Source organism: Citrus sinensis, chromosome 4, assembly GCF_022201045.2.
Source record: "Citrus sinensis cultivar Valencia sweet orange chromosome 4, DVS_A1.0, whole genome shotgun sequence".
Taxonomy (NCBI): Eukaryota; Viridiplantae; Streptophyta; class Magnoliopsida; order Sapindales; family Rutaceae; genus Citrus; species Citrus sinensis.
This window is the reverse complement of record NC_068559.1, coordinates 19,430,895-19,457,384: the sequence shown is the minus strand read 5'-3', so window position 1 is coordinate 19,457,384 and position 26,490 is coordinate 19,430,895. Positions and strand designations below refer to the sequence as shown.

Here is a 26,490-nt window from a genome sequence, read left to right as displayed (position 1 = left end):
TACGGACACTCATATTAATGTTTTTTTTGTTTTTGATACATTGGAGCCTAGTAACAATTAGGCTAAAACAGAACGAGAAATAGAAGTCTCATAAATATCATTATATAACTAATAATCAAGCCCCTCAAGGGGGTTGGACACGCTTATTAATGTTAAATATATACACTACACGCAACTTGTGGTTTCCTAATTAATTATTTAACATGAAGTCTATTTATTAGTGGTTCTATCTGGAAGTGGTCGGTTAAACCAAAATGAGCCATGAGAAGCCAAACATGAGTGAGTAATTCACCACCACCTCGTAGTTGTTGACCATGCTGGTTTCCTTTAGTCTTGCGTGCTGCTAGTGCCAGAATTTTCAACCAAGTGCAGCCCAATTCATTCCATTTCTCTGCTAGACCCTGTCCCCGTCAATCATAATTACAACATCAATTAATCATTAGTTGTTTATTTCAAAAATACAAATAAATTAGTAGGATGGTTTTAAATTAATTTCAACCTGGTCTCCGTATTTCTTCATTAGATGGGCAGCTGCACACGTTGCATTGTATAAAAGTCTGTCTGAGCCGTGAAATTTTGTATAGTAATCTTCGTCAACCAGATCTCTACATACCGTCTTTCGATCATGAATATGATCTTCAGGAACTTCTACTTGTATTTTATCCCTAACACGATGAACTGTATGTTCAAAGCTACTCATATCCAGTACTCCAACTGAGAACATGGAGGGATGCGCCACTAACAGATAGAACATATATCTTGAAATTTGTTTGATTGACTTACAATGTACAGCAATGTCTGCTTCAAAGGTTTGCTCATCTAAGCAGAAGAAAACTTCTGTAATAATGTGCCAGAAGAGAATGTTTTCCCCAAGGTCATCTTCAAAGTTTGGAGCAGCCTCAGTAATCAGTTTGTCACCAGCATCAACATTTCTTTTGGCACCAGGCACAATCAAAGATTTGCTATTGCTTTCCCATGGCTTCGTTTCCATAGCTTTCTCCTTGAAGAACCGGAAGATCACTTCTTTAAGGACTTTAGGGACTTCTTCATGATCTACCCACCATTGCTTTTCCAGCTTTTTCTCAATGCCTGAGAGCTTAAGTATTCTGTGGCAAGGCGGGTGTTTGGGTTCGACTACAATGAAGCTTAGCAAACTGAGCTGACACATTTTATGCGACCACCTAGGACTTTTTAATAAAGAAGAAAGGGCATAATGCAATGTGGAAACACTGTTACGCCTAACTAACCAAATGAGAAATTGATCCGAAGGGATCAGCATAAACATTGCTGAATATATCTCTAGGATAATTGGAAAGACTAACAACAAGAATGTTATGGAAAGATCAACTTTTGATTCATACTGTTGTTTTTGCTGAAGAAAAGTGAAGAGCACCAGCACACAACAGGTGACAAAGAAAGTGAGCAGGCGAAGGGCCAGCCCCCAAAGAGTATATAGTAGCGGTGCTTTGGTGTATAGCAAATCATATATCAGTCCAAGCTCCATTTCAACAACTTCAAAAGCATCCTCTGAAGAAAGATATCTGAAGACAGATTTGCTACTGTCTCTGTCTCTAGAGCTGAGTCCGGCGTCCAAAAAAAGGCACTTAGTTAGTTGCAGATATCCATACACAGTCAGCAATTTTTCTTTGTAAGGAAGGGAGTTACTGCAATCAACAATGACTGAGAAATCTACTGGAAGCTGAACCTCGGAAGCCATTACTGTTCTTCTCGTTGTAATATATCCCTCGTCATTCTTAACTTTGTATTCATCACGAAACAAGTCAATGTCTCTGGAACTGGAACTAGAATCATGACGATGAGAAGTACTTGTGAACAAGGACTGTCTGAGTTTCTCGTTGACAGCTGACCGGAGCACCCACGTTCGTTCTCCATACTTGATAAACGCAACAACAAACATCGGAATGGACAGAATCGAAAGATGGGAACCACCTGTCCAAGCCATAAGAAAGACATAGAAAGCAATTGTTGTCTGGACAATTAGTCCAAGCAGATGCCTCAACCAGAGTTCGTTATCTTCCAAGGAATAAGCAGTTATAGTATCCGGACCACCCAGGTGTACAAGCAGAAATGGAGCCCAGAATGCTTCTAATTCTGTGTTTGCATCGAGAGTTTTGACGTGTTCATCAAACAAATCTGTGAGGTTGCCTGAAAGAATACCAAGAGCAAAAGTCGCCACCGAGTCTGCAGCCAAGTATGCAGACCAGACAACAATTCTGATCCAAAGCTTGGAATCAAACTTTCTGCGGTTACCCAAAACGACGAGTACTATTTGGAGGGTCAGGCTAAGGAGAACCGTCACTCGCAGATCCCATTCCTTCCACAGTTTCCGAAAGCTTGGGGGAATTACCTCCATTGTTTTCCTCATCATCAAACTGCTAATGACTTTAATTTATTGTCACTCATTAGAAACAGAAATGAAGCTTAATTGCCCAAAATTTAGACAAGGAAGCTGAAACATGCATTAATTTTAAGAGATGTGAAGTACATTGATAATCTGAATACTCTATGGTGATATCAAAGATATAAGAGGCATCTAGACCACGGTGAGCTTACAGTTACACTTTTTTAAGTTGTCACTATAAATCATTTTAACAGTAATGTTTAACAAAATTCTAATAAGATTTTAAACAACCAAACAAAAATCAATGAACAAAGCTGTGGAATATGCGCATATGCGCTAGATCAGCCACACATATATTAATTCCAAATAAATCCTTAGACTAAGAAATGTATCAACGTACTACTATTTTCCTTTTGGTTCACCTCTTAGCTGCATTTCAGAACATATGAAAGTCCAGGTTTATAGCAGAATATAATCATGGTTTACAAAAAATAAATAAATGAATTTGCAAGTTAAGAAGTAGATGCATACTTGGGAGAATCATAGTCGTCACTGCTTGCTGAGACATATTTAATGTAAGCAATTACACGAATTGCTAAGAAAAGGGGGTGGAGGAGGGAAATAAGAGGATAAAGAGTAGGAGCTAGAAAGTGTAGAGAGAGGACATTTCCTTCAATAAAATTAAAAGATGAAACAAACGGAACTAATTGCCGTGTAAAGGAGGTTATTCTTTTTATTATTATTATTATTTCTTTTCCAACACATCAACCCGTCTTGGGTTGGGTAATTGGGTTGGCCCAGGCTGTAATTTTTTAATTATCGTATTACATTTTAAAACAAAATTTCTTATCATATTTTAAAATTTTATAATATAAAAAATTTTCTTATTAGATTAGATTTAAAAAGTTGTGCTAAAAGAATTAAAAATTTAATTATATGTTAAATATTAAAGGTAAATTTTTAATTAAAATAAAATATATTTTTAGATATTTATTGAGTTTTAAGGTTCAACACAGTTTCACCTAAAAAGTCCCAAGTCCAGCTTGGGGTGTTTAAAAAAGAGGACTATTTTTAGAAACCTCCCCTCAGATTTGATATAATTTCACTTAGATGGCGAGATTGATTGTATTCTCACTTACCTCCCCTGCCGTTATACATGTATAACGTTAGTATTTGAGGGCAAAAATGTAAAAGATAAGCTGAAATTCTAAAAAAATCAAATAACAATACAAAATGGTTTAAAATCTATTGAATAATTGTATTATCTGATTACACATAATATCCATTGTGTAAAAGAGTGAATTTCTCTTTCCCCACCACAAAAAAATAATGGAGATAAATATCATTTTCACTCACAACTTTCACTCCACTCCACTTCACTCAATTTTCACTCACAATTGTCGATCGTCACCATTTCTTTCTCTCACAATTTTTACTCCACTCCCCTACTCTCATTTGCTGGAACAAAATAAAATAAACACCAACAACATATATAACCCATGAAGAAAAAAAATAGGTGGTCAGAGAAGGCCACCGACCGGAGACGATCGACGGCGGCCGGAATATGCCACTAGTATTGAAGTTTGTAAGAGGTTAGTTACTTTATCAAAGTCTAAAATTTTAAAATACCTTTGATCTTCTTATTTTTGGAGATTTTATAAGTGGTTGTTGTTAGTTGTGTTTGATTTGTCTTGTTCATGGGTTGGTGGCAGAAAAATTGATTAAAAGGAGAATGAGTTTAGCCATATGTGTCCATGAGTTGGAAAAAATTAATTATTGATTATTTTATGTTTGTGATTTATACCATAAATAGTGTAATAAGTCATATAAAGTCAATAATTTGTTATTCTTATGCAAATGGGTGTGTAAAATAAAAGTAGTCTTAATTGTAATTTTATTTTTCTTGCCAAAGTTTGCTAAAGTTGATCTGTTTATAAATTTGCAGTGTTTGTGTGCGCTTGTCGCACAAACACAGTTCCTGTGTTTTTGGGCGACAAGGCCTGTCTCTCGTGCGACAAGCTCTTGTCGCACGTGTGACGAACTTATGTCATTCGAATTCAGTTTCTGTTTTTTTAGGCAACAAAATTTATCACACAGACAACAACCCATATCACCCAAAAATACTATTTTTGTGTTTTGGGCGGCGGCATGCTCTTGTCGCACATACAAACATTCTGTATTTTTGGGCAACAAGTGATTCTCACGTGCGACAATTTTTGTCACATGAACGCAGTTTCTATTTTTTTTGTCAACATGCATGTCACATGAAAAACATTAAAATATATTATTATTATCATTATTTTTCTTTATTATTGTAACTGTTGTTGTTGTTGTTTAGTAATGTCATTATTATTATTATTTATAATTATTACTTTGCTTTCACTTATTAACGTGTGCTTACTGACATATGATAGGGATGAAAGGTCAGTTGAACCGTTTGCTGTTCCACTAGAATCTGGAGCAGAAATGGACAATACCATGTATAAAGTATAACTTAGCTATCATGCCACACTGTTAATGTAGTTGTTATTTTTGTTCTTTTTATGTATATTGGCGATTGTTGAATGTCTAGGCTGATGAAATTCAGTCAAATCGTGATGTCACCAACTGTAAGCTGCGGAAATGCACATGTGACTGTTATTTATATGATGGTGCTATTCTACTTAGTATTATTTTCCAATTCAATTAACTCATACTATTTTTTTTTCTCTCGCCACAAATTAAAATGTTTGTTATTTTTTATTTATGTTGTCGATTTGGTGACATACAACTTCATGGTTTTAAATTTAATTATTTCTTTAAACAAGTAAAATATTGGTGGTGTGTTTGGTGGAGACTATTATAATCTATTGCTGAGAGAACTAAACTATATTTTAGTGGTTTTTGATTTCACCTTCCAGCCCTACAAACATTCTGTAATTTGGGGAGACAGGCACTTGTCACTTGGAAGACGACATTCATTGCTCGAAATTACAGAAACAAGCATTCAGTAATTTAAGGAGACAAGCACTCATTGTCCGGGAGACATGTTCTGTCTCCCCAAATTGGTTTGGATATTTTAGTTATTTCGCAAGCCAACTAACGGTCAACCTATATGTATACTAATGAGAATAGAGATAAGTGAGAATACATTCAATCTCACCATTTAAATGAAATTATATCAAACCCTAGGAGAGGTTTCTAAAAATAGCCCCTTAAAAAAGATGAAAACATCTGGGCTTAGCCCACGCAAGCTTTTCTTTTTCTTTTTGCCATTCCTAAACGTGTTTGTTCCTTTTTTTGTTTCCTCTAATTTAAAAAAAAAATCTAATTTATTTTTTAATTTACTTACTGATCCACCAATTATTATCATTTTTTCTCACTTTACCATTAACAAATGTTAATTTCTGACGATATCACAAGAGCAATTATATTTAATATACAGAAATTTGTTAAAAGTTTAGTTTTTCCACACGACGATTATAAGCTAGTACTAATTTTTTTTTGCCATTGTTTTCGTTGAAAATATAAACGGAAATAAAGGTACAAAGCTTATACAACTTGTAAACTTTGGATGGTTCACTGAACAAATTCAAAATTTTTAAGTTTTTTTTTTTTAAATTAAAAGAACAATAGATGGAAGATTGATAATTGATTTACTTTTACTATCATCCACTCCCAACTTAAGAATCGTTAGAAGCTGAAAATAATTGCTATATAAACCATATACAAAAAATGAGTCAATGACGTCTAAGAACAGTGACCATTTATTTTAAGCCAGAAACATGATATATTGCACATTCCAAACTTGCTCGTCGGATCAACTACGGCTAGAAGTTATGCGGCAGACAACGAGCATCTTAGTTAACTAGAATATTTTTAATGGTTTATACATGAGTATGATACTTTACTTCTTCTTCTTTAATAATTTATTTTTTACAGGGAGATTATCCCACAACTAGGGATGACAAAATTTCCAGCCAGCCTGCAAACCTACTTAAACCCGCTTGTAGAAACCTGTCCGCTATGGATAATTTTGGGGGTTGTGGGCATATTTGATATTTTAAATTGAAACTCACTGCAGGTTGTGGGTAAATTTAGTATTAAGAAAAAATTTGTTGGGTACTTGTGTGGGTATCACCTGGGTATCCGCCAACCCGCATTCTTTATTTCAATTATTTAATTTTTCAATTTTTAATCATAAAAATTGCAATAAAAAATTTAATCATAAATATATGTAAGTTAAAGTTCTTAATTCCTAAACCTAACCGATCTCATTACAATGCACACACACATTCACACAAAAAAATAAGCTTTTTAATAACTAAAAATTTTATAATTTCAAATTTAATATTACTGATATTTTATTTAATTGATTGATTTTGTTTGTTTTACTTCAACGACTTGAACCTAATTATTACTTACTAAAGTTGAGTTTTTATTTGTTTAATTAATTGTTAACAATAATTATACAAAATCTAGTTGTTAATATTGTTGATAGTACTTGTATATTAATTGAAAAGTGAAGTAAGGAATTGATATTAGTGATGATGATTTTTTCCTCCAACAGTATATATATTTTGTTATATTAATAGATTTTATGTATTTATTTTAATAATGAAATTTTAATTTCTTACTTATATTGACAAAATATAAAGAGTATAGTGTACTAATGGATTTTTAACTATTGTTATAAATTTACAGTGGGTCTTTGTTATGTTTGACACTGGTCGTTAATGTCTGCAATAACTTCTGAGATATTTGGAGTTGGGCACATGGAAACTATTTTTAACACCATCTCAATTGCTAGTCCTGTTGGATCTTATATATGCTCTGCAAGAATTTTTGGGTATATTTATGACAAGGTAGCAAGTGGTGAAGGTAATTCCCGCAATGGCACTCACTGCTTCATGTTATCATTTCTGATCATGGAATTCGTTGCTTTTGTTGTGTGTCTTATTGCCTTCCTATTGATCTTTCGGACAAGGAGGTTCCATAAACAGGTTGTTCTCAGAGGACTGCAGCATTCTTTAAGAACATGAGAGGTGACTCAAGAGCTTCATATTCAGGCAGAAAAGAACTGTCAATCAGTTTTTTCTTACTCCATTTGTATTATTACAGTGTATTGTTTTGTCTATTTAATTATTTATCATTGAGTGATTGGTTTATGTGTGTTCTTGAGAAGAGAAAAAGATGTACCGCGTCTTTCATAAAGAAAATCAACATTTTATTGGCTTTTTATATTTCATCTCCATTTACTCATTGAACTTTGTATTCAAGTCCTGTGAAATCTTTATCTGAAATGGTGAAGTAGACAATGTTGATTCATGGCCAAGGAGTGCACGTTTGCTGAATTACAAGAGAACATGTAATGGAAGAACTAAAGACACGTGGCAGCCAAACATGAACATAACATACACAATTGGGGGGGGGGGGGGGGGATTTGTTTTAGAGTAATGCCATGTTTACTTATTTTGGATGGATACTTAGTTGACATATTTTTCTAATATGATATCTTATGTGTTATTAATTGAGCAGTAATAGATTAATAATTAATAATAAAATCAATTAATACTATACACATGGCATTAAATGATTAATGACAGATCAGTAAGTATCCTAACCAAATATTTAAACGAAGTACATGTAGTATTATTATTCGTTTTAATCTATGTTTTCTGTATAGGTAGATAGCTCAATCAAGAAACAAAAGTTTTTAAGCCCCCTTCCTTTACTGGAAACTCTTTTATTTATTTATTTCTGGCCTTTTGTTCCACCTAGATTTCTTGATTTGTGATGGTCCTTGTGTCCACCTAAATCTCTTGATCTATGGTGGTGGTTGTTTCTGTTTAGATCAGTTTGGTTGTATCCTCTCATTTTCTTGTATTATATAATGTGACTGTCTTTCACGTTTGAGTTCCAAATTTGAATGATTTCATGCTTTAATCTACCGCACGTAAAAAAAAAATCTCTCACAATATCTATTGGAAGAATCAAATCAGTTGAAGGACGATGACAGGAAAGAGCCAAGGAAATACCAGTTAGGCTCAAGCTAGATTTGTGCACAACATTTGTTGGTGGAGATATGCTTTGCAATGGATCACCATTGCACTAGTTTTTAATCTTCAATGTGAAAATACAATGATTTGATCCGTTGATTATAACAGATGGATTGAAGACAGACTTAATGTATTTTCACAATTATTATTGTATTGTATTACATTGTATCTTGTTTGGGTGTAATGTAATTTTATTAATTCTGTTTTTAAAAACTATATGACAAACTTTAAAGTACATGCACTGAAGATGTTACCATTTTATTTTTCTAACTAACCTTTTAACTGTAGCACATGATTTTCTTTACGCCAAGTGAATCATCTATTTTGTAATTTACTTAATTTTAAAGCTCTTTAAACTTTGACTATTTTTTTTCAGAAACAAAGATCCTTTTCTATAGAAATAAATGGTTAAGATTAAATTTTACATTTTACCGTTGACAATCAACCCAATTTTTTTTTCACTTTATTTACAATTAAGTCAACTTTTTCACTAAGGGGCCGTTTGTTTGTTTGTTTTTTTTTTTTTAATTTAATGACTTAATTGACTTAATTTTAATAAGTTAAATCATTAAGTCTGTTTTTTTTAACTTAATGAAAATTTTCAACCATTAAGTCATTAAGTTATTAAGCTAATTTTTTTAATTTTTTCCTTAATCTAAAAAGTTTGAATGATATCATTAAAAGATATTCTCCAAAACATCTATATTTAATTAATTAATTTTCATCCTTAAACAAAATTTAATTCTTAACATTATTACCCATCTTCATATAACTTGTGATAATATATAGCGACACACTATTATTATTTTTATCTTTTTATTTTCTTCAAATTAGTATTATTTATCTTCATAATTTTTTATGAATATTTTTCACATAAAACATCCTAAACTATAATAAAATTGATTAACATATATAATATAAAATTTGATGAGTTGTATTCCATTGAATATAATTTATGTTATGATAATATATTATCTTATTTATATTATTTGAGATGTTTATTGTTTGTTTAATATTTATAATTTGTAAGGTCGTAAATGTAAAAATATTAGTTTTTAGATTTTTAAGTTAAAAAAACAACATAATATATATTTTTAGCAATTTAGACAAAAAAACAAACATATCATTCAGATTCAGACATTCAACTATATTCAGAATTCAAATAAATTCAAGTCTATTCAAATTTCAGGGAAAAAAACAAAATTAATCTAAATTTAGACAATTAAAAGAGATTAATAATGTCTTTACTAAATGGTAATAAGAATGGACTAAAATCGAAATAGACTGAAATTGATATGGGAAATGAGAATCATAATAAATTATTTACTTTAACTATATGAATCTAAATTAGAATGATTTGTAATGCCATCAATATGTATGCTACGACTGAAAATCGAAGTGAATGTTTACAAGTTACTAAAATGACCTTAATTAATTATTGTCATTATTTATTATAATAATTTTGATATTATTATTCAAAATAATAATAATGATGATGAAAATAACCATTATAATTATAATTTTAACAGTAATTATTATTGTTAAAATTTTATAATAATAATAATAATGCAAAATAATAATTATAATTTCAACAACTAATAATAATATTATTATTTTTAAAAAATTATTATTATTATTATTATTATTAACAATAATAAAAAAGAATAATAATAATATAATAATATTTTATGAGTGATGATACAACCACAAATTCTTGTACAAACTAATGTGACATTAATTAATTGGTTGAATAAAAATATAAAATACTAGAAATAAATCATGTGGACTAAGAGATATTTAATTTAACTAATAAATTTATGCCACATTAGTTTATATAAGATAAGTTTGTACAAAAATTTAAAGTTATATCATTACTCATATTTTATTTGAGGATAAAAGTAAAATTAGAGAATTTAGGTAGGATAAAATAAGGAAAAGATCCCAATGGGACGTGAAGCAAATGGCTATAAAATACGGCTCAACAGTTGCAAATTTGGCGATTTGGGGAATTGTAATGCCATAAATAATAAATCGATGTAAGAAATGACGATGAAGAATAATTCTTTTTTATACTCTCACTATCAATTATAACCACGCTAGTCATGAACGAATCAATAATCAATACTAATAGGTACAATTTAAGAATCAGTGGTGACAGAAAAGCAGCTTCTAATTTTCTTCAAAAACATATAAAAGAAAATCAGCAAAGTTGAATTTTCTAAAGTTATTTACTCCAACATGATGACTACAAAACAATATAGGTTTCAGTAAGGGTAATTAAAAAAAAAAAATGAAGATGAGTGATGCTACTAACTTCAACTTTTTGCTGTCTCAGTCTAATCTTTTCTACCAGAGAGAATCATAGAAATCTGGAGACCTCTGCTGAATGCTTGATTGAAGAGCAGGCGTGTTTGGAACTCAGATACGAATGGGAACCATGATAAAATGGCTATAGCCGCAAAGAGTAGAAATCCAATTATGTACTCATATGCTTTGGCAAGCTCCTTTATTGGATCCCAGAATCCTATTGCCTCGAACAATGGCCTGCAAACTTGCCCAATCTTGAAAGAACAAAATAAAATGATACATGATTTAGCAAGCACTGTAGTTCATTTATATGTACTCCCATCCTAAATTGATGTCTTTAATTGGATAGCGCGTGTGATGAAAAATAACAATCATGTAGTTTTTCTCGAAAAGAATAAAGATTTAAGGATTGTGAAAGTGATTTTTTTTTCACACATGGTGAATAAAGATAGCAAACGGGAGGCCAAAAAAAAAAAAACATTTCAGCAAGTACAATGAAGTAATTCTGGATGAGCATGAGTAGGTTTAATTGCATGCACATAGGATTGCAATATGCTGATCAATTACCAACATACTGAAAAGGAGGGAGGAGCAGGGGGCTTGAATAAGTTGAAAGAGTAACTCAGATTATAGATTTGGCTTATACCATGTACTACAAAAAGTAGTTGAAGTTCAAACTCACCAGTAGAAGGGCCCATCCAGTAGGCAGAAAAGCAAGCACAGTGGCAAATAAATCTGATATGGTGAGACCGCATATTACAAACAAGTCGGTCATGACTGACATGAAGCCAAGGAATAGGAGTGCTTTGAGAATCCTGAACATGAGCTCAAAGTCGGTACCAAATCTTCGTCTGCCCATTGATACCATCTAACAGCAACAGAAGAAACAAAAAAGGCAAGTGCATTACAAATTAATATGCATAGCTCCTCAGCCGTATGTTGGGAAAAGGTTCATTCCCTCAGTACATGTGGGTTTCGGTTCCATACCTTCAGAACTAGAAGAGTGGTTACTAGAACTAGCCAAGAGAGTCCATACACCTACAAAAATGTGAAGGATATGGTAAATAAAGCAAATAGATGCCATACACCAAAAGAATTTGTAGACCAATAGGCAAAAATCATTATGGACAGTAAGTATACCAGAATATTCTTGCTGCGATGAGCTATATCAAGGTGGTAGACAATTCCATACTGGTAAATGAAGAAGCGAAGAACAAGGATAATCTCAAGAATTCTTCCCCTTATATTTGAGAATTTGAGGTGTTCTTGTTCTCCATCCACCCATGATTCCCAACTTCTATCGGGATGCATGCCGATACCACCGCGATCTCCCATCCACCTCTTCCAATCTGTCCAATCATCTACTGTTTTCTGCCAGTCAAAACCAGATGGATTGAACACAAAAGGACCAAACAACCAGGAGCCAACCAGGAACCACAAAGAGCTTGTGATAAACAAGTAAATATTTGAACTGCGATATGAATGCCCATATATTTGATACAAGACCAATAGTATAACCAGCTCCAGTCCTTTCACAAAGTGACTCCGGGAGTACAGCCTGTAGTTCTCAGAAAACTTTGCATGAAATACAACAAATCCACGGCCAGTGGCTCGATATTTAGAACCTCCATGCAAGATTGTCCTGCCAAAATAGTGTACTTTTGTTCCAAGCTGGAATGTGAAGAATACAGAAGCCAGCTGCAGCTGCATGATGATAAAATCACCCAGAGCACTGCGGAACCCTTTTTCGAGGCCGATTTCCATTACCATTGGAAGAACCATTAATAACCCAAGCTGAAAGACGGACTGTGTAACCAATGCCTGTTCGAGGGCCTTGCTCTGATGTATGGACAGATTCTCGAGAGTCTCTCTTTCTAATCCACTCATAACCAGGTAAAAACGTCCATACAAGAACATATAAACAGTTAGCACAGTAACCTGAAAGAAGACAGCCTTGGATTAGTGACAACACATACTGAATTAAATTGGGTCATAAATTTTATATGATCGATAAATTGATTGTTTCAGAAGACTATCATTGTACAACAACGGTTGGTGCAGAAACTCAAGTAATAGGTATCACGAAGACGTGAACTATAAATATATTGGGAGCTCCTAAGAAACATTTAACAACAAGACTAGTTTGATTAACATACCATGCTACTAAGATAGAATCCAACCGTTGTAAAGTAGAATGAAAGCATTCTGAAGAAGTCAAGCCGGTGGCCGAGCCGGTAAACATCACGACTAAGTGTCTGCTCTCCATTTCCATTTGCAACCTTTGCCTCAAATAATGATATTTGATTCATTCCCACATCACGCCCCTTGCCTACTTGAATATATTCATGATGTGTTATATATCCTCCACGGAGAGTTGAATTCATGCCTGAAGATTTCAACACAATTAGCCATCAGAATAGATTTCTAAGTTGATATATTCTGAGCTAATTATTACCTGCAAATACATCCTCGCTTAAGTTAATTGTCTTTGAAGCCTTGCTAATGCCACCCCTTGTTATGTGGAAGATTCGGTCAAATATATCGGAATGACCATAATGAAAACGTACTCTGAAAAGTTAATATGAAACATTTAACAGAAGCTCCAATGGTAGAAAGAAAGAAATAAGTTTTCTCACTAGAAAAGTATTCCTCCCACCACTTAGGTTTTTTGCCAAACATCTATAAACTTTTAACTGATCTAAAGTTGCTATTTAGCTTATTTGTGTAAGAGAATCCTCAAGAGGTTGGATTGAGTAGTATGTTTGGATTCAATCAATTAGTTGGCAGTTCAAAACCCCTTGGGGTCAGCTACCTGGGATGTTTATAGCCTACGAGTATTTCCTTTTTCCCCTTAGATGTATGAGGAGAACTTAATTTCAGGATATTGTTTCTATCCAATGCAGGTTGACACCATTAACAAAGCTATCAAGGTTGTAGGGTCTGGCAGTATTCCCAGTTTAGGACTCCGTGAACACAGAAAGGTCGAGGGATTTTGGGGTATAGAGAAAAACAATGAAATAAATACCCCAGATAGGTGGCCCCAATGGGCTTTGAACCCCCGATCTCTTCGTTGAATCCAACGGGTCTTTTACTACTCGTGTTAGCAATGGTTGTAGTGTTTTGAGTGTTAATTTTGATTTGGCTGCACATTTTGCAGTGCTACTCGTGTTTGGAACTAATGATGTGGGAAGCAGGCAAGGTCATAGAATTCATGTGCACCTGGAAAATAACTAGGATGGAAACTTTTTCTGCTACATAGGGATAGGTAGGCTAAAGTGTTTAAAGGCATGCAGTTAGGCATCAGGAGACCAGAGTGTGGTTAGAAGATAAGTGGCTAAGATAAACAACTGTGTAACCTGCACAATGTAGATACATTTGTGTTTAACAGTAGAATGGATGACAGTGATAATAGTACCTGCAGGGACAAACACAAACATGTGCTGGCACAACTATCAGATACACTTACAAGCTCTAAATTTTGGCACATTACTCAAATATGATTTTTATCGGCCCCCCAGCAACCTGCCCAGGTGGTTTTCAAGCAGCTATGGCTGGTCACCTGAGTTTGAATCCTTAGGAGTGGAAAAATTGATTTGGGCTCTGCCCACCCTCTATCTTTTCTCAAAAACTACATATATACACTTCATATCTGTAAATGTTGATTCAAACCTACCACCCACCTTTGTGGCCATACTGGGGTAAAAGTGAAAAATGTTTGCACATTAAACATAGTCCCATTTCCATAAGGATGAAGTCCGATATAATGATTACAATGTGCGAAAAATTAAGCAGTGATTTAAATTGTGAGAAAAATTAAGCAGTGATTTAAATAAATTAAGGCTTACCTCAAAGGATTTGCTAAAATTCGTTGGGAAATAGTGACAAAGCTAGTCTCTTGGTTGGACATGAACGATGCAAGTGATGATACACTGTATAATATAGAAGGGAGAAAGTAGCATATATAAATACACTTGCTGATTGTGTAAACAACGCTTTCTTCCCACAAAGGTTTCTGAACCAAGTGATAACAATCATCAAGATAAAATGGGTGTGTGTTAGGCTGACCTTCCAGTAAAAATATGCTCCCTTAGACCCAATATTGTAGGTTCTCGTTGTCCAGAAGGAGACTTCAGGAATTCCTCCAATACATTTCTCATTTTGAAAGCCTCCTCAAAGTAATTGTCCTTGAGAAAGAGAAAAGCACAAGAAGCCACATTGAACTACTTTTTACTAGATCTTAAAAGAAAGCAGGAGAACTGAAGTTACCTGATTCATGTCTATGGTCTGCAAGGCTTCTCCACGAGTAAAGATAATGGCATGATTTTGATTTTCAGGTTTTCCTTCACCGATATCTGTTGGAGGTCCTGGAAGCTTGATCCGATATATTTCCTAACAATACAGGCAATAATCCAGGAATATTATAAGGAATTTCTAACAAGGGATGGGAAAGAACAATTCGCAAACAAGCATTGTCATTGGTTGTCTTTGAAGTTCTTTATCCGAATAACATAAAAATGCCCATGATCTTGACCAATAGTCAGGCCGAAGGACATAGTCTTTCAATGTGTTTGTGTATTTTTAGTTACCATGCACTCCACTCGATCCTCCCCTCCAAGGTTGGAATACGAGGCGGTTTCGATCCCTTGACCTCTAGCTTTGGAAGCAAGGGGTCAAATCAACTGGGTCGTCCCCTTGGAGACAGTGCATGCATGAATATCACTAGAGTAGGTGGAAATTCAAAGCAAATGTCGTTAGCAAAGTAGACTTAACTCAACTTTACACTAAAACTCAATTTCATGATAAAAAAGCCTCGTACTCACAATTTGGTTTGGCTATGGGAACACTAACTGCATTTGCATTCTGCATACTCCACTCAATTTAACCTTCCCGCCTGAGTTTTTCATTTTTTCTATATCCAAATGAAGGAAGGAGAATCTAGCAACCCAACATTTTGGTACACTTAACATTTTACAATGGAACAATTGCATTTCATATAATGAAGTTAAAAAGTGCTGTATCCTGGTTGGAAATGGAGTAATTCTAGTGGGAATGTAAGAGAAGAATAATTGGCATAGAACCAATAGAGAGAAAAGAAAGGGGACGTAAAAAGAGGAAATTGATGGGGAAAACATTGTCTTTAATCCTTCAAGTCTGACTCAAACTGAATACGAGGCCATATTATTAATGGTCATAAACCCCAAAACTAATGTAACTCATCCAACAACATAGGTCATACATAAGACATGAGAGAGGCACCTATAAACGAAACTAACAACGATCTTAGCAGAAGAAAGTTACCAACTCAATTTTTTTCCTAGTGTCAAACCATGCATGAGAATCAGGAAAATGATTTTATACCTCATAACTAGTGAATACTTAACTAAATGATTTTGAAAAATTAAGTTTCTTATAAGTAAATGAACAATGCCAGCGATTGAAGTTATAAGATTAAAAATCTAACTGAAAGAATCCATCTTTTCCTCTTTTAATAAAGAAAGTTCCTAGTTTATACTAAATATTATACAAAGGTAATCCAAATCCCTCCTCCCTGTGATGAGAACAGGTTTCAGACTCCAAATGTCTTGCACCATTCCCAACAGATCTTACAAGTTGAACTAACAAGTAATCACTGTAAGTATCCATACAACATTAGGAGCTTACAAAATAAGTCTTCATGCATGTGAATTCTACATCAAACAAGCAATTACAGTTCATACCGTATTGTAACTATTGCCTCCCTTCAAAAGCACGGAGTAATAAAATATATGAGATCTTCCATTCACAAATTCCTCCCTTTCATCTATGTAAGCAACACGCAGGGATGGATACCTGTACAGTGTTTACATAACTCAAAGATTCCAATTCAAAGCTTAAATAAAAAGGAGATAGTGCATCAGAAAGCAAATTGAACTTACATTATCATGAGATTTAGAATGTCATTGTAACGTCTTCGATCTCTCGGATCCTTAGATGTTTTCAGAGCACCAAGGAGCTGACAGGAAACAACATAAGTAAACTTCATATCGCCCAGAGCTTGCACCCTTTCATTTCCCTGACTGGATTCCATGGTCTGATAGCCACCAAAACTTGCTGCATGCATAGTTTCTTAATAATTTATTTTGACATGCCATGGTATTGACTTTGAACCATACTGAAACGGAACTACCAAAGATGGTAATTCGGAATTGTAATTTAATCTGTGGCAGAAAGCACAAACCATAGTCTCCTGCAGATTCCAGAAAGCATTGCAGTTCAAGAGCATGCTTGTAGTACATCATCCCTCTCACTGGCAGAAATATATAGATATATTTAATGAAATAGCTATTTAAGTCAGTGCACTACAAAATGAATTGCAAAATTGTTTTCGTATGGACCTGTTCTAGAAAGTGTCTGCCCTCTGTAAGATACCCAATGACGAGTAGCCTCCTTCTTATCATCATCAGAATAATTAAGTTTTGGGTCATTTATGCGCTTTTGGAAATTCATCCATTCATCTAATTTGCAGACAAACCTAGCTGTTCACTAAGATCTTACCAATCAAAACAACAACAATGCATATGCAGCAGTGGACCTAAAACTCACCAGGATATATTTTCTGTAGGTAAAACAAAGTTGATATGCCATCCTCATTTTCCTTATAAAGTTCGTCAACAGAGTAGAGAACATCTTCTCTATAATATGGCGTCAAAACACTATGTCATGGATCAAAAAACAAATTATGTCAAAAAAGAACACGCACCAGTTCCTAAAAAATAAATAAATAAATAAAGAAGAGAGAGAGAGAGAGAGAACATAAACATCCGCCTATTTTCTGACCCCTTGATGATAATTGAAAGAGAAAGAGGCAACTCATTCATAAGAGATATGGACAATATCTAAGTGACCAAAAGGGGAAAGGAAATTTCTAATGCATCATGTGAAACATGAGAACAATCAACCCTTTGCAGCCAATCTAACTGCAGCACTGATGGTTCTCAAACAGATTGTTCAGTAACAGCACCATAAACATAGATTCCTTTCCAGTGAGGTAAGCTTCAATATTTCAGTAAATAAGTGTTCAACAATGACTGACCTAAAGGAGATCATATAGCTGTTCAACAATGACTGACCTAAAAGAGATCATATAGCTGTTCAACAATGACTGACCTAAAAGAGATCATGTCACGAACTTTTGGAGCACTTGGTATATTCATAAATAAGGAATTTGTAAAGAAAGTGATGCGACGGCGGGCATCCAAATTCGTTGGCACGTTTATGGCAGATTCTTTGACAGTAAAAAGCAAATGGAGCCTAACCACCTATACAAAATGTAGAATGGAATAAGAATACAAGAACCCAACATAAAATTTTCAAGTGATAACTGAAACAAATAAATGACAACCAAGAGCACCTTTTCCCTCCAAGATTTATTCTGTGTAAGGGCGATATTTAGCCTTTCAAATCTCTGCTCTTTCTTGTAATTAGATTGAATTTGCACACGATACCTTTCAAGGATTCTACAGGGAAGAAGCAGAAACGCATATCATATACAACTCATCAAGGTTCATCAATTGTAAAAGTACAAAATACAAATAGGCCTTACATCCAAAGTTTGAATTCATCAGCACTTACTTAAAGCCGTTAACCATAATGTCCTGAAGGATGATTTCCATAATATCTTGGAGGACATTAATTATCTGAGACTTGTACACGTCTACAGCATCATATTCGGATAGCTGTCAGCCATCCAACCAACCAAATTGAGTACTCAGAACTGAAATTAAATCTACAAACTCATCGCGAAAGTGCACACTAAGAGGAGAAATAAAAAAGTGAAAAAAGATAACATAAAGGAAAAATATTACCAAGAGTTTTAGAAACTTCTCCAACTTCTCACCCAGTGAAGGTATCCTGTTCATGCGAAATTCATTCAAAAACTTGTGTTGCTGGATGAAAATGTCAACATCATAACAAATCTTCCTCACAATACTGTTTCATTATAGAAAAAAGGAAACCAACTATGAGATTTCTAATATCAGGAGACTTTCTTCCTTTTATCTGTGAAAATATTGGAAATAATATTGGAAATTTACTCTTACTTCCGATCAGTTTCATCTTCCAGAAGACCATAAATTATTTCCCGGAGTGTCTCATAACATTCAACTACTGCTGAACGCATATAATCATCCTTCTTTATCTTCTTAAATAAATCAGTGTCCTCTTTCTCTTTAAAATCCTTTGCCATGTCTAATGCAATAGGAATCTGTCATACATCCAACACAATAAAATAAAAGTTAGAAATTGAGCATAGCATAAAATTAACATGAGAAACCACCCAAAAAATTTACCTTGCCAGCGAGCAGAAAAGGTGGCCACTGGATGACAGAGACATCGTTTGAAGAATATGGCACCAGCAACAAGTCTCTGTCCCTAAACAATGATAAATCAAAGTAAATATTAAAAACTTACAAAAGATGTCTATGATGTAAGACAGCTTTTTAATCAAGGATGCAGTCCTAACTCATTGCTGATCAGATCCTCTGCCCGCATAGATTCTATGAATTCATTCCACACATGAGCAAAACTTGCAAAATTCCTTCTTTCCATTGCCTTATCCTGCCATAGTTAATAATTTACTTTAGCCAAAGACACGAAATATGAAAGGCTCTAAGGTGGTATGTGCACAGTTTGATTAATACTACTGAAAGTCAGATTGATGGAGGTTCTGTTAGAGATACGCACTCGTGGGATTTCCATTATTTTCTAGGATCAGACTTATCTTAGGGTTTTATCTTTTTCTCATTCATGCCACTGCCTAAAAACAAGCTTGTGTAACTAGTGTTGATACAGACACTGAAGAATAAAGCATAATGCACCTACTACCTCTCAATTCTGATTTCTCATCCCTTTTTTTTCTCTCTTTCTTTTCTTTATTTGTCCGACATCACATGCAATACGAAGGGTGGGATACGATCGTAAATAGTGCCATCCTCTTTGGAAGCATCATGCGAAAGATATCATAGGGCATCTAACTGGAGACATATACCACTATAATGGGATCAGTTGGTGGGATTTCTAAAACCTATGGGATAAAGAACAAAGGAATGGACATGTGGATTCCAATGACTTCCATTTGTCAGCAATAGAGGTTCGAGCAACCATCAGTTGCTTTCTGCAACGACTAAAGGTCATCAGACAATAAAATTCATATTTTCTTTCCCTCTGCCATCTAGATTTTCATTTTCCCATTTTCCTTGTTATTCCTCTGATCATTTTTTTCGTACTTTTTTTCCCCCCGTAATTAGAAGTTATGTCCAGTATTATTTCCACCAGCACAAAACACAGAATTGGAATATTAACCTTATCCTATCCTATGTGGTTTACTCTATTCTGCATGCAAATTGCGGCCTAGAGGGGAAATATTGCTAGCATTTCCGCTTGGAAGAAAAGGTAGCTAGCTGTATACGGATATTATTTGAAGTTTCAGACAATGGAGAGGAATAATGCAAATATTAATATGTTAATTAGAATTAGCAGCACCATGTATCTTCCCTTTGTATCCGCATCTGATGATGGCACAAGACGCCGACAAAAAGCTGTTGGCACAGACTGAAATCTAGAACGCAACATCCCAATTATCCGTATCTAAGGAATGAAAATGGGTTCATACAACAATTACAAGAGAAAAAAAAAAGAAATCATGATAATCTGACTGATATAATTGTTACTACATCTTCCATATAAATCAAATATAGGATTCTGAAATCAATATAACGCACCAAACAATTAGTAAACTTATTAACATGTTTCCCCATAGAATGAGAAAAACTGGCCACTAACCTCACCCAAATGGCTTAGCGCCCCATGAATCCCACCAAAAAGTGTAGAAAATATGGAATACCATATTTGGGTATCCATAATATAAACCTACAGGTCGATAAAACAGGTCAAAATGAAAAACTTTGAAGTTAAAACTGTAATATATGAAACACAGTAAGAAAGCATAAAATTTGCTGCTCCCAAATATTCGTTTACAGTCTACTTACCAGGACAATTGGAGCCCATATTGCTATAACAACTCCAATATTATGGGTTACTACAGCAATTTCAGATACAACATTCTTCAGCCACAAAGGTAAATTAGAACAGTTTAACCAAAAATAAAAGGAGAAAAATTACCATTCGGAAAGAATTCATGCCACTCATAGTTATCAACATGCAACTTCATAATCGACTTTGAAGGTCCAATTAGTGGCAGTATCTATGGAGAAAATATGTATATTATTGCTTTAGATCAATATTGATTTGAGATGGTATTCATAAATTGGAAAACAAGAGTGTAGTATTAATGATTTATGCACCACAGAATCAGTTCAGGTGTTCATCCCAATCAAAAGATATAGCTGCATCATAAATTGAGCATAACAGCATATAGTTGTTTGATAGGAAATAAAGGAACTGTAACAGTTTGTATTTAATTCTTTATATAGATAGACAAACTCATATAGCATATATTCCGTTCTTTGACACCTTGACTGGCTAAAGATTAAATCATTTAACAAACTCCAATTCTTTTATAAAGTTCTGGGTGGAAGGAAATACTACAGACCAGATCCTTGTTTCTCAGGTCGATTTATCAACAAAAGATAGAAATTAGTGACAAGTGTTCAATATCATGCTCCAAGTATAGAGAAATAGACCCAAATGTGGCATGCACATAAAGTATTTCAACAAGACACTATGATTTGGAGCCAACGCAAACTGATTGAAAAAAAAAAAAAAAAACAGCACAACGGTATATGGTTGCTTTTGCCAATGTATCTAGATGAAGATGGCAAGCAAATTGACCTGTGAAGGAGAAAATAAAAGGTGAGGTTGCAGTAGGGCCCTCAAAGACTCTGCAAACAGACAAAGTTCCCTCTCCCTACCTCATTTGACTTGTAAATACAGGGTCTGACGATACAATATATATCCACATAAACATGAGACTTTATCCATAAACTAAAAAGTATCAGAACAACTAAAATAAATTCAGGTTGGACTCCTTTCATGGTCAAGGGGAAAGTGATGGTTGAGACGAAAAGCTAGATTTAAGATGACACCATACGTTATAAAACACTGGTAGAGGACCATGCCACATGAATTTCAATATCATATAGATATTACTTATCAACGGAGGTTAAGAGAGTCCTAAATGTTCAATGGGAATTTTCTTGAGACAAATGGCAAGAATATGTATAAATACTAATTTAAATGAATTTTAGATACATAAGCTCATAGACACATGCAGACAAAAGTATTTATATGCGTCAATAACTTCATGAATGCATCTTCACTTTATTTTAAGCATCTACCCAATTTGCTTGCACTAACTTCAGCATAAATTTGAACCATAGAGGTACTAATTGCTTTAACATAGATAAGAACAAATCACCTCCACATAATAGCTAAATGCTAGCTTGCAGATGAGCAACAGGATCCAAAACAATGTATACCTGGAACATGAAATTTAATCTGTTAATGGAGAAGAGGCACATCCACATCATGACACAAGACTTTAAATCCACCCAAGTCCCAAACCCCAATATAGATAAAGGGAAAAGGAAATGGAAACCAAAAGCATCTTCTTATCTTACTTCAGAAGTTGGGACATGCCCTCATGCAAGCCTCTTCCTACATACAGTTTTGGCTGCAACATAATAAAATATACAAAAAGAACACTTATTCAATTTACAGAAATGAAATTCAAAAGGCAAGAAAGAGAAATAAGAACAAAATCAGTGAAAGATAACCATTCTAGATATTCTTACCTGAGCCCACCACATAAAAAGTGTGACGATGTGTGAGCTTGAACGCTCCATAATTCTCTCGAATTGTGGAAGGAAAAATAGAAGAGCAGCCAATATATTGGGCATCAAATAAATTGCAACAGCATAATTATACAAAGATCCCTGGCTCTGCCAACTTTCAGTCAAGTTGCTGAAGAATTTCACTAGTCGGGTTGAATTCTGCACAGAACTGGCATAACAAATTGGCAGAATCGCTGCCCACACAGCTGCAACTGCAAATTTCAGAAGGTACCTTAGTATTTGGGTAAATTTCAAGCTCCTCCAAGCATTGAAGCTGAGGGCTATATCCAATGCAGCTGCAGGAAAATGAGTAGGAAAGTAAGAAACCTTTGACTAAGTTTGTATCATTCTACAACATGCTGTTGGCAACAGCATGTATCGGCAGAGCTATAACTGTTGCACTGCAACATAATCAAGATTCAAAATTGCTAAAAAGCAGAGACATCATATAGCTAAGTTTCATTCTGTGTATGATTACAAGCAGGCAACAAGAACTAATTAATGAGATGGAGAAACAAATACTAACTTTTAATCGTATATCAACAATACCTTGGAGCAAATTAAGAAAAGCTTGAGTAATGAAAATGGTCAGTACACTTCTGAACACATCCTCATCAAAAAGTGCAGCCGGTGATCCATCAGGAGTCCATGCAACAATTACCATAGCCTAAAAGCCATAAATTCAAAAACACAATTAAGTTTTCCGAAAAAGGTAAAATAATTATCACACTCACACACAACCATGCCACCTGGAAAGCCATTATAAAGAATATCCACATTCGGTCAAAACTTCTATAAAGGTGCCAAAATGTGCGAGCTTCAACAAAATTAGTCTTAGGCATGCTCTTTGAAGCAGGTACTTTGTTAGGCATCTGCAAGCAAACATATGAACCTTAAATACTAAAAAACTAAATAATAAATAAAGAAACATAATACCAGTACAGGGAATTCATTGCAATAATCTAGGTGACAAATATGTCAAACCAATTAAGAGAAAGAAAAGCAGAAAACATTAGTTTGCTATCATTTTGATTCTATATATCTACTATGCTCAATATGATGGTTCAAATTTCAAAAAATGAATTGCCTAACCACCGTTACAAGTACTTTTCTCCCCGTCTAAATTAGCGTGAGCAAAATCCAGCGGCTAAAACTTCAACACACTATCACTTTTCAGTTTTGCAACAAATTAAAACCAAGTGTGCAATAGAATTTATGTCATTTAAGAATAATATTGCAACATTTAACGATTAATTTCAGTATAAACACAATCAACATGATCTTCCAATAATTGTAATCTTTTTTCTTGATGGTGACTTCCTTATTCTCATCCTTTTCTGTTACAATTTAAAATAATTCAATTGTGAAAGGAAGACACGTAATGCAGGTTGAAATACTCTTTTAATCACAAAATTATTTACCCAACTATTTCGAGCACTTTTCAATCAACTTAATAAACATATGATTTTTGTAGGTGTAAACAAGACAAAGTCAAATGCATTTAAGACGTGATTTTTAGTGTGACATCATATCATCAACTAGTGATCAAACTTATCTCTAACTCAAGGAATCAAAAGATAAATTAACGAATTTTTGTATTTATGATTCTTGGAAATCATTAACCAAGAATACTTCTTCTATAAGAAACACAGTACTCTGAATATAACAGTACAAGATGACAAATACAATAAGAACCTACCTTAGCATTTAAAAATAGAAAAAAAAATTGAAAACAGTGCAAGAGAGGAATGAACATCTCTTTGTAACAAGGAATTTCAAGAATTTTTTTTTTTTTGGGTTAATTCTGAGGTTTTGAATATGTTTTTGTTGTAAAGCTTTCATAGTCTTTTAGATCCTATGCTTATTTTGTCATCTGATTTGCTCTCAACTATATCGATCTTCGAGTGATCTTTTTACGGGTTCTTTCTTTGTGGACTCATTGTTCACATTTTGTAATTATTGTTCTTATTAATACTAGTTTCTTTGTTTCCTGTAAAAAAACAAATGAATAAATAAGGGAATGAGCCTCATCTGCAGGCGATACCACATCTGAATGAACAGAAAATTCTTCTTTGAGGCCCGTTGGCCACTTTAGACTTAAACACTTGCTGGACCTGAAAACAATTGTTGGGGTTTTGTGGCGTTTCAGATAATAATTGTCTGATGAAGTAAGAACAAGAAGTTACTACCAGAAAACTCACCAAAAGTATTCATTTAAATCATCATAGTTTCTCCACCTTGAATGGCTTGCCTTTCCCCCATTGTTTCTCTTGGCTTCCTTTTTCCACCAAATATAATCAATATTCATGTACAAAGCCTGAAAGTGTTGAAAAAGACAATATGTGCAATACAGCAAAACAATAATTACCTTGTGCAACACCTGGTAGATGGGGGTTATAACAGTCCGCAGAAATTTTTCTTCATCAGGTGCAGCCGTTTGGCTACGATGGTATGTGTCTCCAGTGACAGGATGTACATTGCCAAACAAAAGTCCATTAACGTCTTCTGCCATCTTAGATAATCAGGAAACAAAACCCGGATTATTTTCAGTGACGCAGAAGATGTAAGACATTAAAAGGAATGAGACTGACAGTGTAGAAAACTGATATCATATTAACCATGAGCCACACAGTAAAATTGCCAAACAACAGTTGTTTTGGACATGCAACAAAACGTTAAATAAATTCTGTAAAATCATGCTAGACCCCAGTCCCAATCCCGAATTTGGTTCTAGATATATAGTAATTTTTAACCTAACATAGTTTATCACTCATTATAATTGAATAAGATTGCTTATATAATCATGGAGTTTTACCTAATCACTCATTATGGATATTCCTATTGTGTAAAATTTCATGACACATATGTTCATGAAAAACCATTAGTTATGATAAGAAACTGTGGAAAAGTCACTTGTTTTCTATCCTATTTTTAAGGAAAAAAGATAGGGATAGAATTTCAGTTTTTTAGATAGAGTTTGTTTCCTAGTTTCTTGGTTTGCAGTTAGTTGTTTACTTTCCTACTCTAGCACATTATGTAGTTTAGAATCTATATATATGTATTGTGTAACCCTATTGTAAAAATAAGAAAATGAGATACATATTTCTTCAATAATTTTCTCATGGTATCAGAGCCGCTCTTTGTTTCTTGGATTTAGTTTTCAATTCTATTTGAATACCAATGTCAAAGTATACCGAGCAAGAAACTTCTGAGTTATCTTCAGAGCAATTGCAACGGCATCTACAACCATCAAGTTATGTTTCTAATGACAGTCCATCACTTCAGATCACAATCCATAAATTGAATGGTCAAAATTTTCTTCAGTGGTCCCAATCTGTGAAGATGTTTATCAGAGGTAAAGGGAAGATTGGTTACCTTACTGGTTCAATTAAAGAACCAACTGAAGAAGACCCAAAGTTTCAAACTTGGGATACTGACAACTCAATGATCATGTCATGGTTAGTGAATTCAATGGAATCGGAGATAGGTCAAACTTGTTTCTGCCAACAGCAAAGGATTTGTGGGATGCTGTCACCGAGACCTATTCTGATTTGGGAAATTCTGCTCAGATTTATGATCTGAAAACCAGAATTCGAGAAACCAAACAAGGTAGTCAAGGAGTGACTAAATACTACAATATTTTGAAGGGCTTATGGCAAGAGTTAGATCAGTACTATGATGGCGAGTGGGAATGTGCTGTTGATAGTGCTAAATACAAGAAGATGTTAGAAAAAGAGCGTGTATTTGAATTCTTAGCAGGTTTGAGTTCAGACCTTGACGAAGTCCGTGGGCGAGTACTTGGCAAGGAACCTCTTCCTTCTACCAGGGAACTGTTTTCTTATGTAAGAAGAGAAGAAAGTAGAAAGAATGTGGTGATGATGGGAGGTTCTTCAGCAGAGAACTCAGCCTTGATCTCTGTTACACCAAAAGCTCCACCGATTGGGGGAACAAAAAA

General features: G+C 34.2%; 2 protein-coding genes across 16 annotated transcripts in view; both read right to left on the bottom strand.

Moving 5' to 3' along the window:
- LOC102624906 (uncharacterized) lies at positions 1 to 3,035 on the bottom strand. Its single transcript, XM_025101436.2, has 3 exons — positions 2,894 to 3,035; positions 500 to 2,403; positions 1 to 401 (listed from the first exon to the last, which is right to left on the bottom strand). Exons 1-3 carry the CDS (start codon positions 2,928 to 2,930, stop codon positions 195 to 197), a joined length of 2,148 nt encoding a protein of 715 aa, XP_024957204.2. The 5' UTR covers positions 2,931 to 3,035; the 3' UTR covers positions 1 to 194.
- Positions 3,036 to 10,444: 7,409 nt separating this feature from the next.
- Positions 10,445 to 26,490, bottom strand: part of LOC102610094 (callose synthase 7-like) — a 33,610-nt gene continuing 17,564 nt past the window's right edge. For 7 of the 15 annotated variants that reach the window (XM_052439634.1, XM_052439643.1, XM_052439644.1 and 4 more), the window contains 33 exons: positions 24,904 to 25,047; positions 24,737 to 24,813; positions 24,580 to 24,649; positions 23,285 to 23,407; positions 23,085 to 23,202; positions 22,497 to 22,831; positions 22,323 to 22,375; positions 22,121 to 22,181; positions 20,866 to 20,947; positions 20,733 to 20,782; positions 20,527 to 20,613; positions 20,227 to 20,331; positions 19,208 to 19,302; positions 19,035 to 19,116; positions 18,786 to 18,949; positions 18,552 to 18,675; positions 18,319 to 18,422; positions 18,098 to 18,203; positions 17,854 to 18,005; positions 17,290 to 17,399; positions 17,082 to 17,222; positions 16,925 to 16,993; positions 16,623 to 16,797; positions 16,425 to 16,536; positions 14,974 to 15,096; positions 14,773 to 14,891; positions 14,553 to 14,636; positions 13,163 to 13,275; positions 12,864 to 13,093; positions 11,848 to 12,645; positions 11,695 to 11,745; positions 11,390 to 11,575; positions 10,445 to 10,961 (listed from right to left, as the gene is read on the bottom strand). In XM_052439634.1, coding sequence (XP_052295594.1) covers positions 10,737 to 10,961; positions 11,390 to 11,575; positions 11,695 to 11,745; positions 11,848 to 12,645; positions 12,864 to 13,093; positions 13,163 to 13,275; positions 14,553 to 14,636; positions 14,773 to 14,891; positions 14,974 to 15,096; positions 16,425 to 16,536; positions 16,623 to 16,797; positions 16,925 to 16,993; positions 17,082 to 17,222; positions 17,290 to 17,399; positions 17,854 to 18,005; positions 18,098 to 18,203; positions 18,319 to 18,422; positions 18,552 to 18,675; positions 18,786 to 18,949; positions 19,035 to 19,116; positions 19,208 to 19,302; positions 20,227 to 20,331; positions 20,527 to 20,613; positions 20,733 to 20,782; positions 20,866 to 20,947; positions 22,121 to 22,181; positions 22,323 to 22,375; positions 22,497 to 22,831; positions 23,085 to 23,202; positions 23,285 to 23,407; positions 24,580 to 24,649; positions 24,737 to 24,813; positions 24,904 to 25,047 — 4,668 coding nt within the window. In that variant the 3' untranslated portion in view covers positions 10,445 to 10,736. The remainder of the gene's footprint in view (positions 10,962 to 11,389; positions 11,576 to 11,694; positions 11,746 to 11,847; positions 12,646 to 12,863; positions 13,094 to 13,162; positions 13,276 to 14,552; positions 14,637 to 14,772; positions 14,892 to 14,973; positions 15,097 to 16,424; positions 16,537 to 16,622; positions 16,798 to 16,924; positions 16,994 to 17,081; positions 17,223 to 17,289; positions 17,400 to 17,853; positions 18,006 to 18,097; positions 18,204 to 18,318; positions 18,423 to 18,551; positions 18,676 to 18,785; positions 18,950 to 19,034; positions 19,117 to 19,207; positions 19,303 to 20,226; positions 20,332 to 20,526; positions 20,614 to 20,732; positions 20,783 to 20,865; positions 20,948 to 22,120; positions 22,182 to 22,322; positions 22,376 to 22,496; positions 22,832 to 23,084; positions 23,203 to 23,284; positions 23,408 to 24,579; positions 24,650 to 24,736; positions 24,814 to 24,903; positions 25,048 to 26,490) is intronic. The other 8 variants (XM_052439638.1, XM_052439635.1, XM_052439636.1 and 5 more) reach the window with 8 other exon arrangements.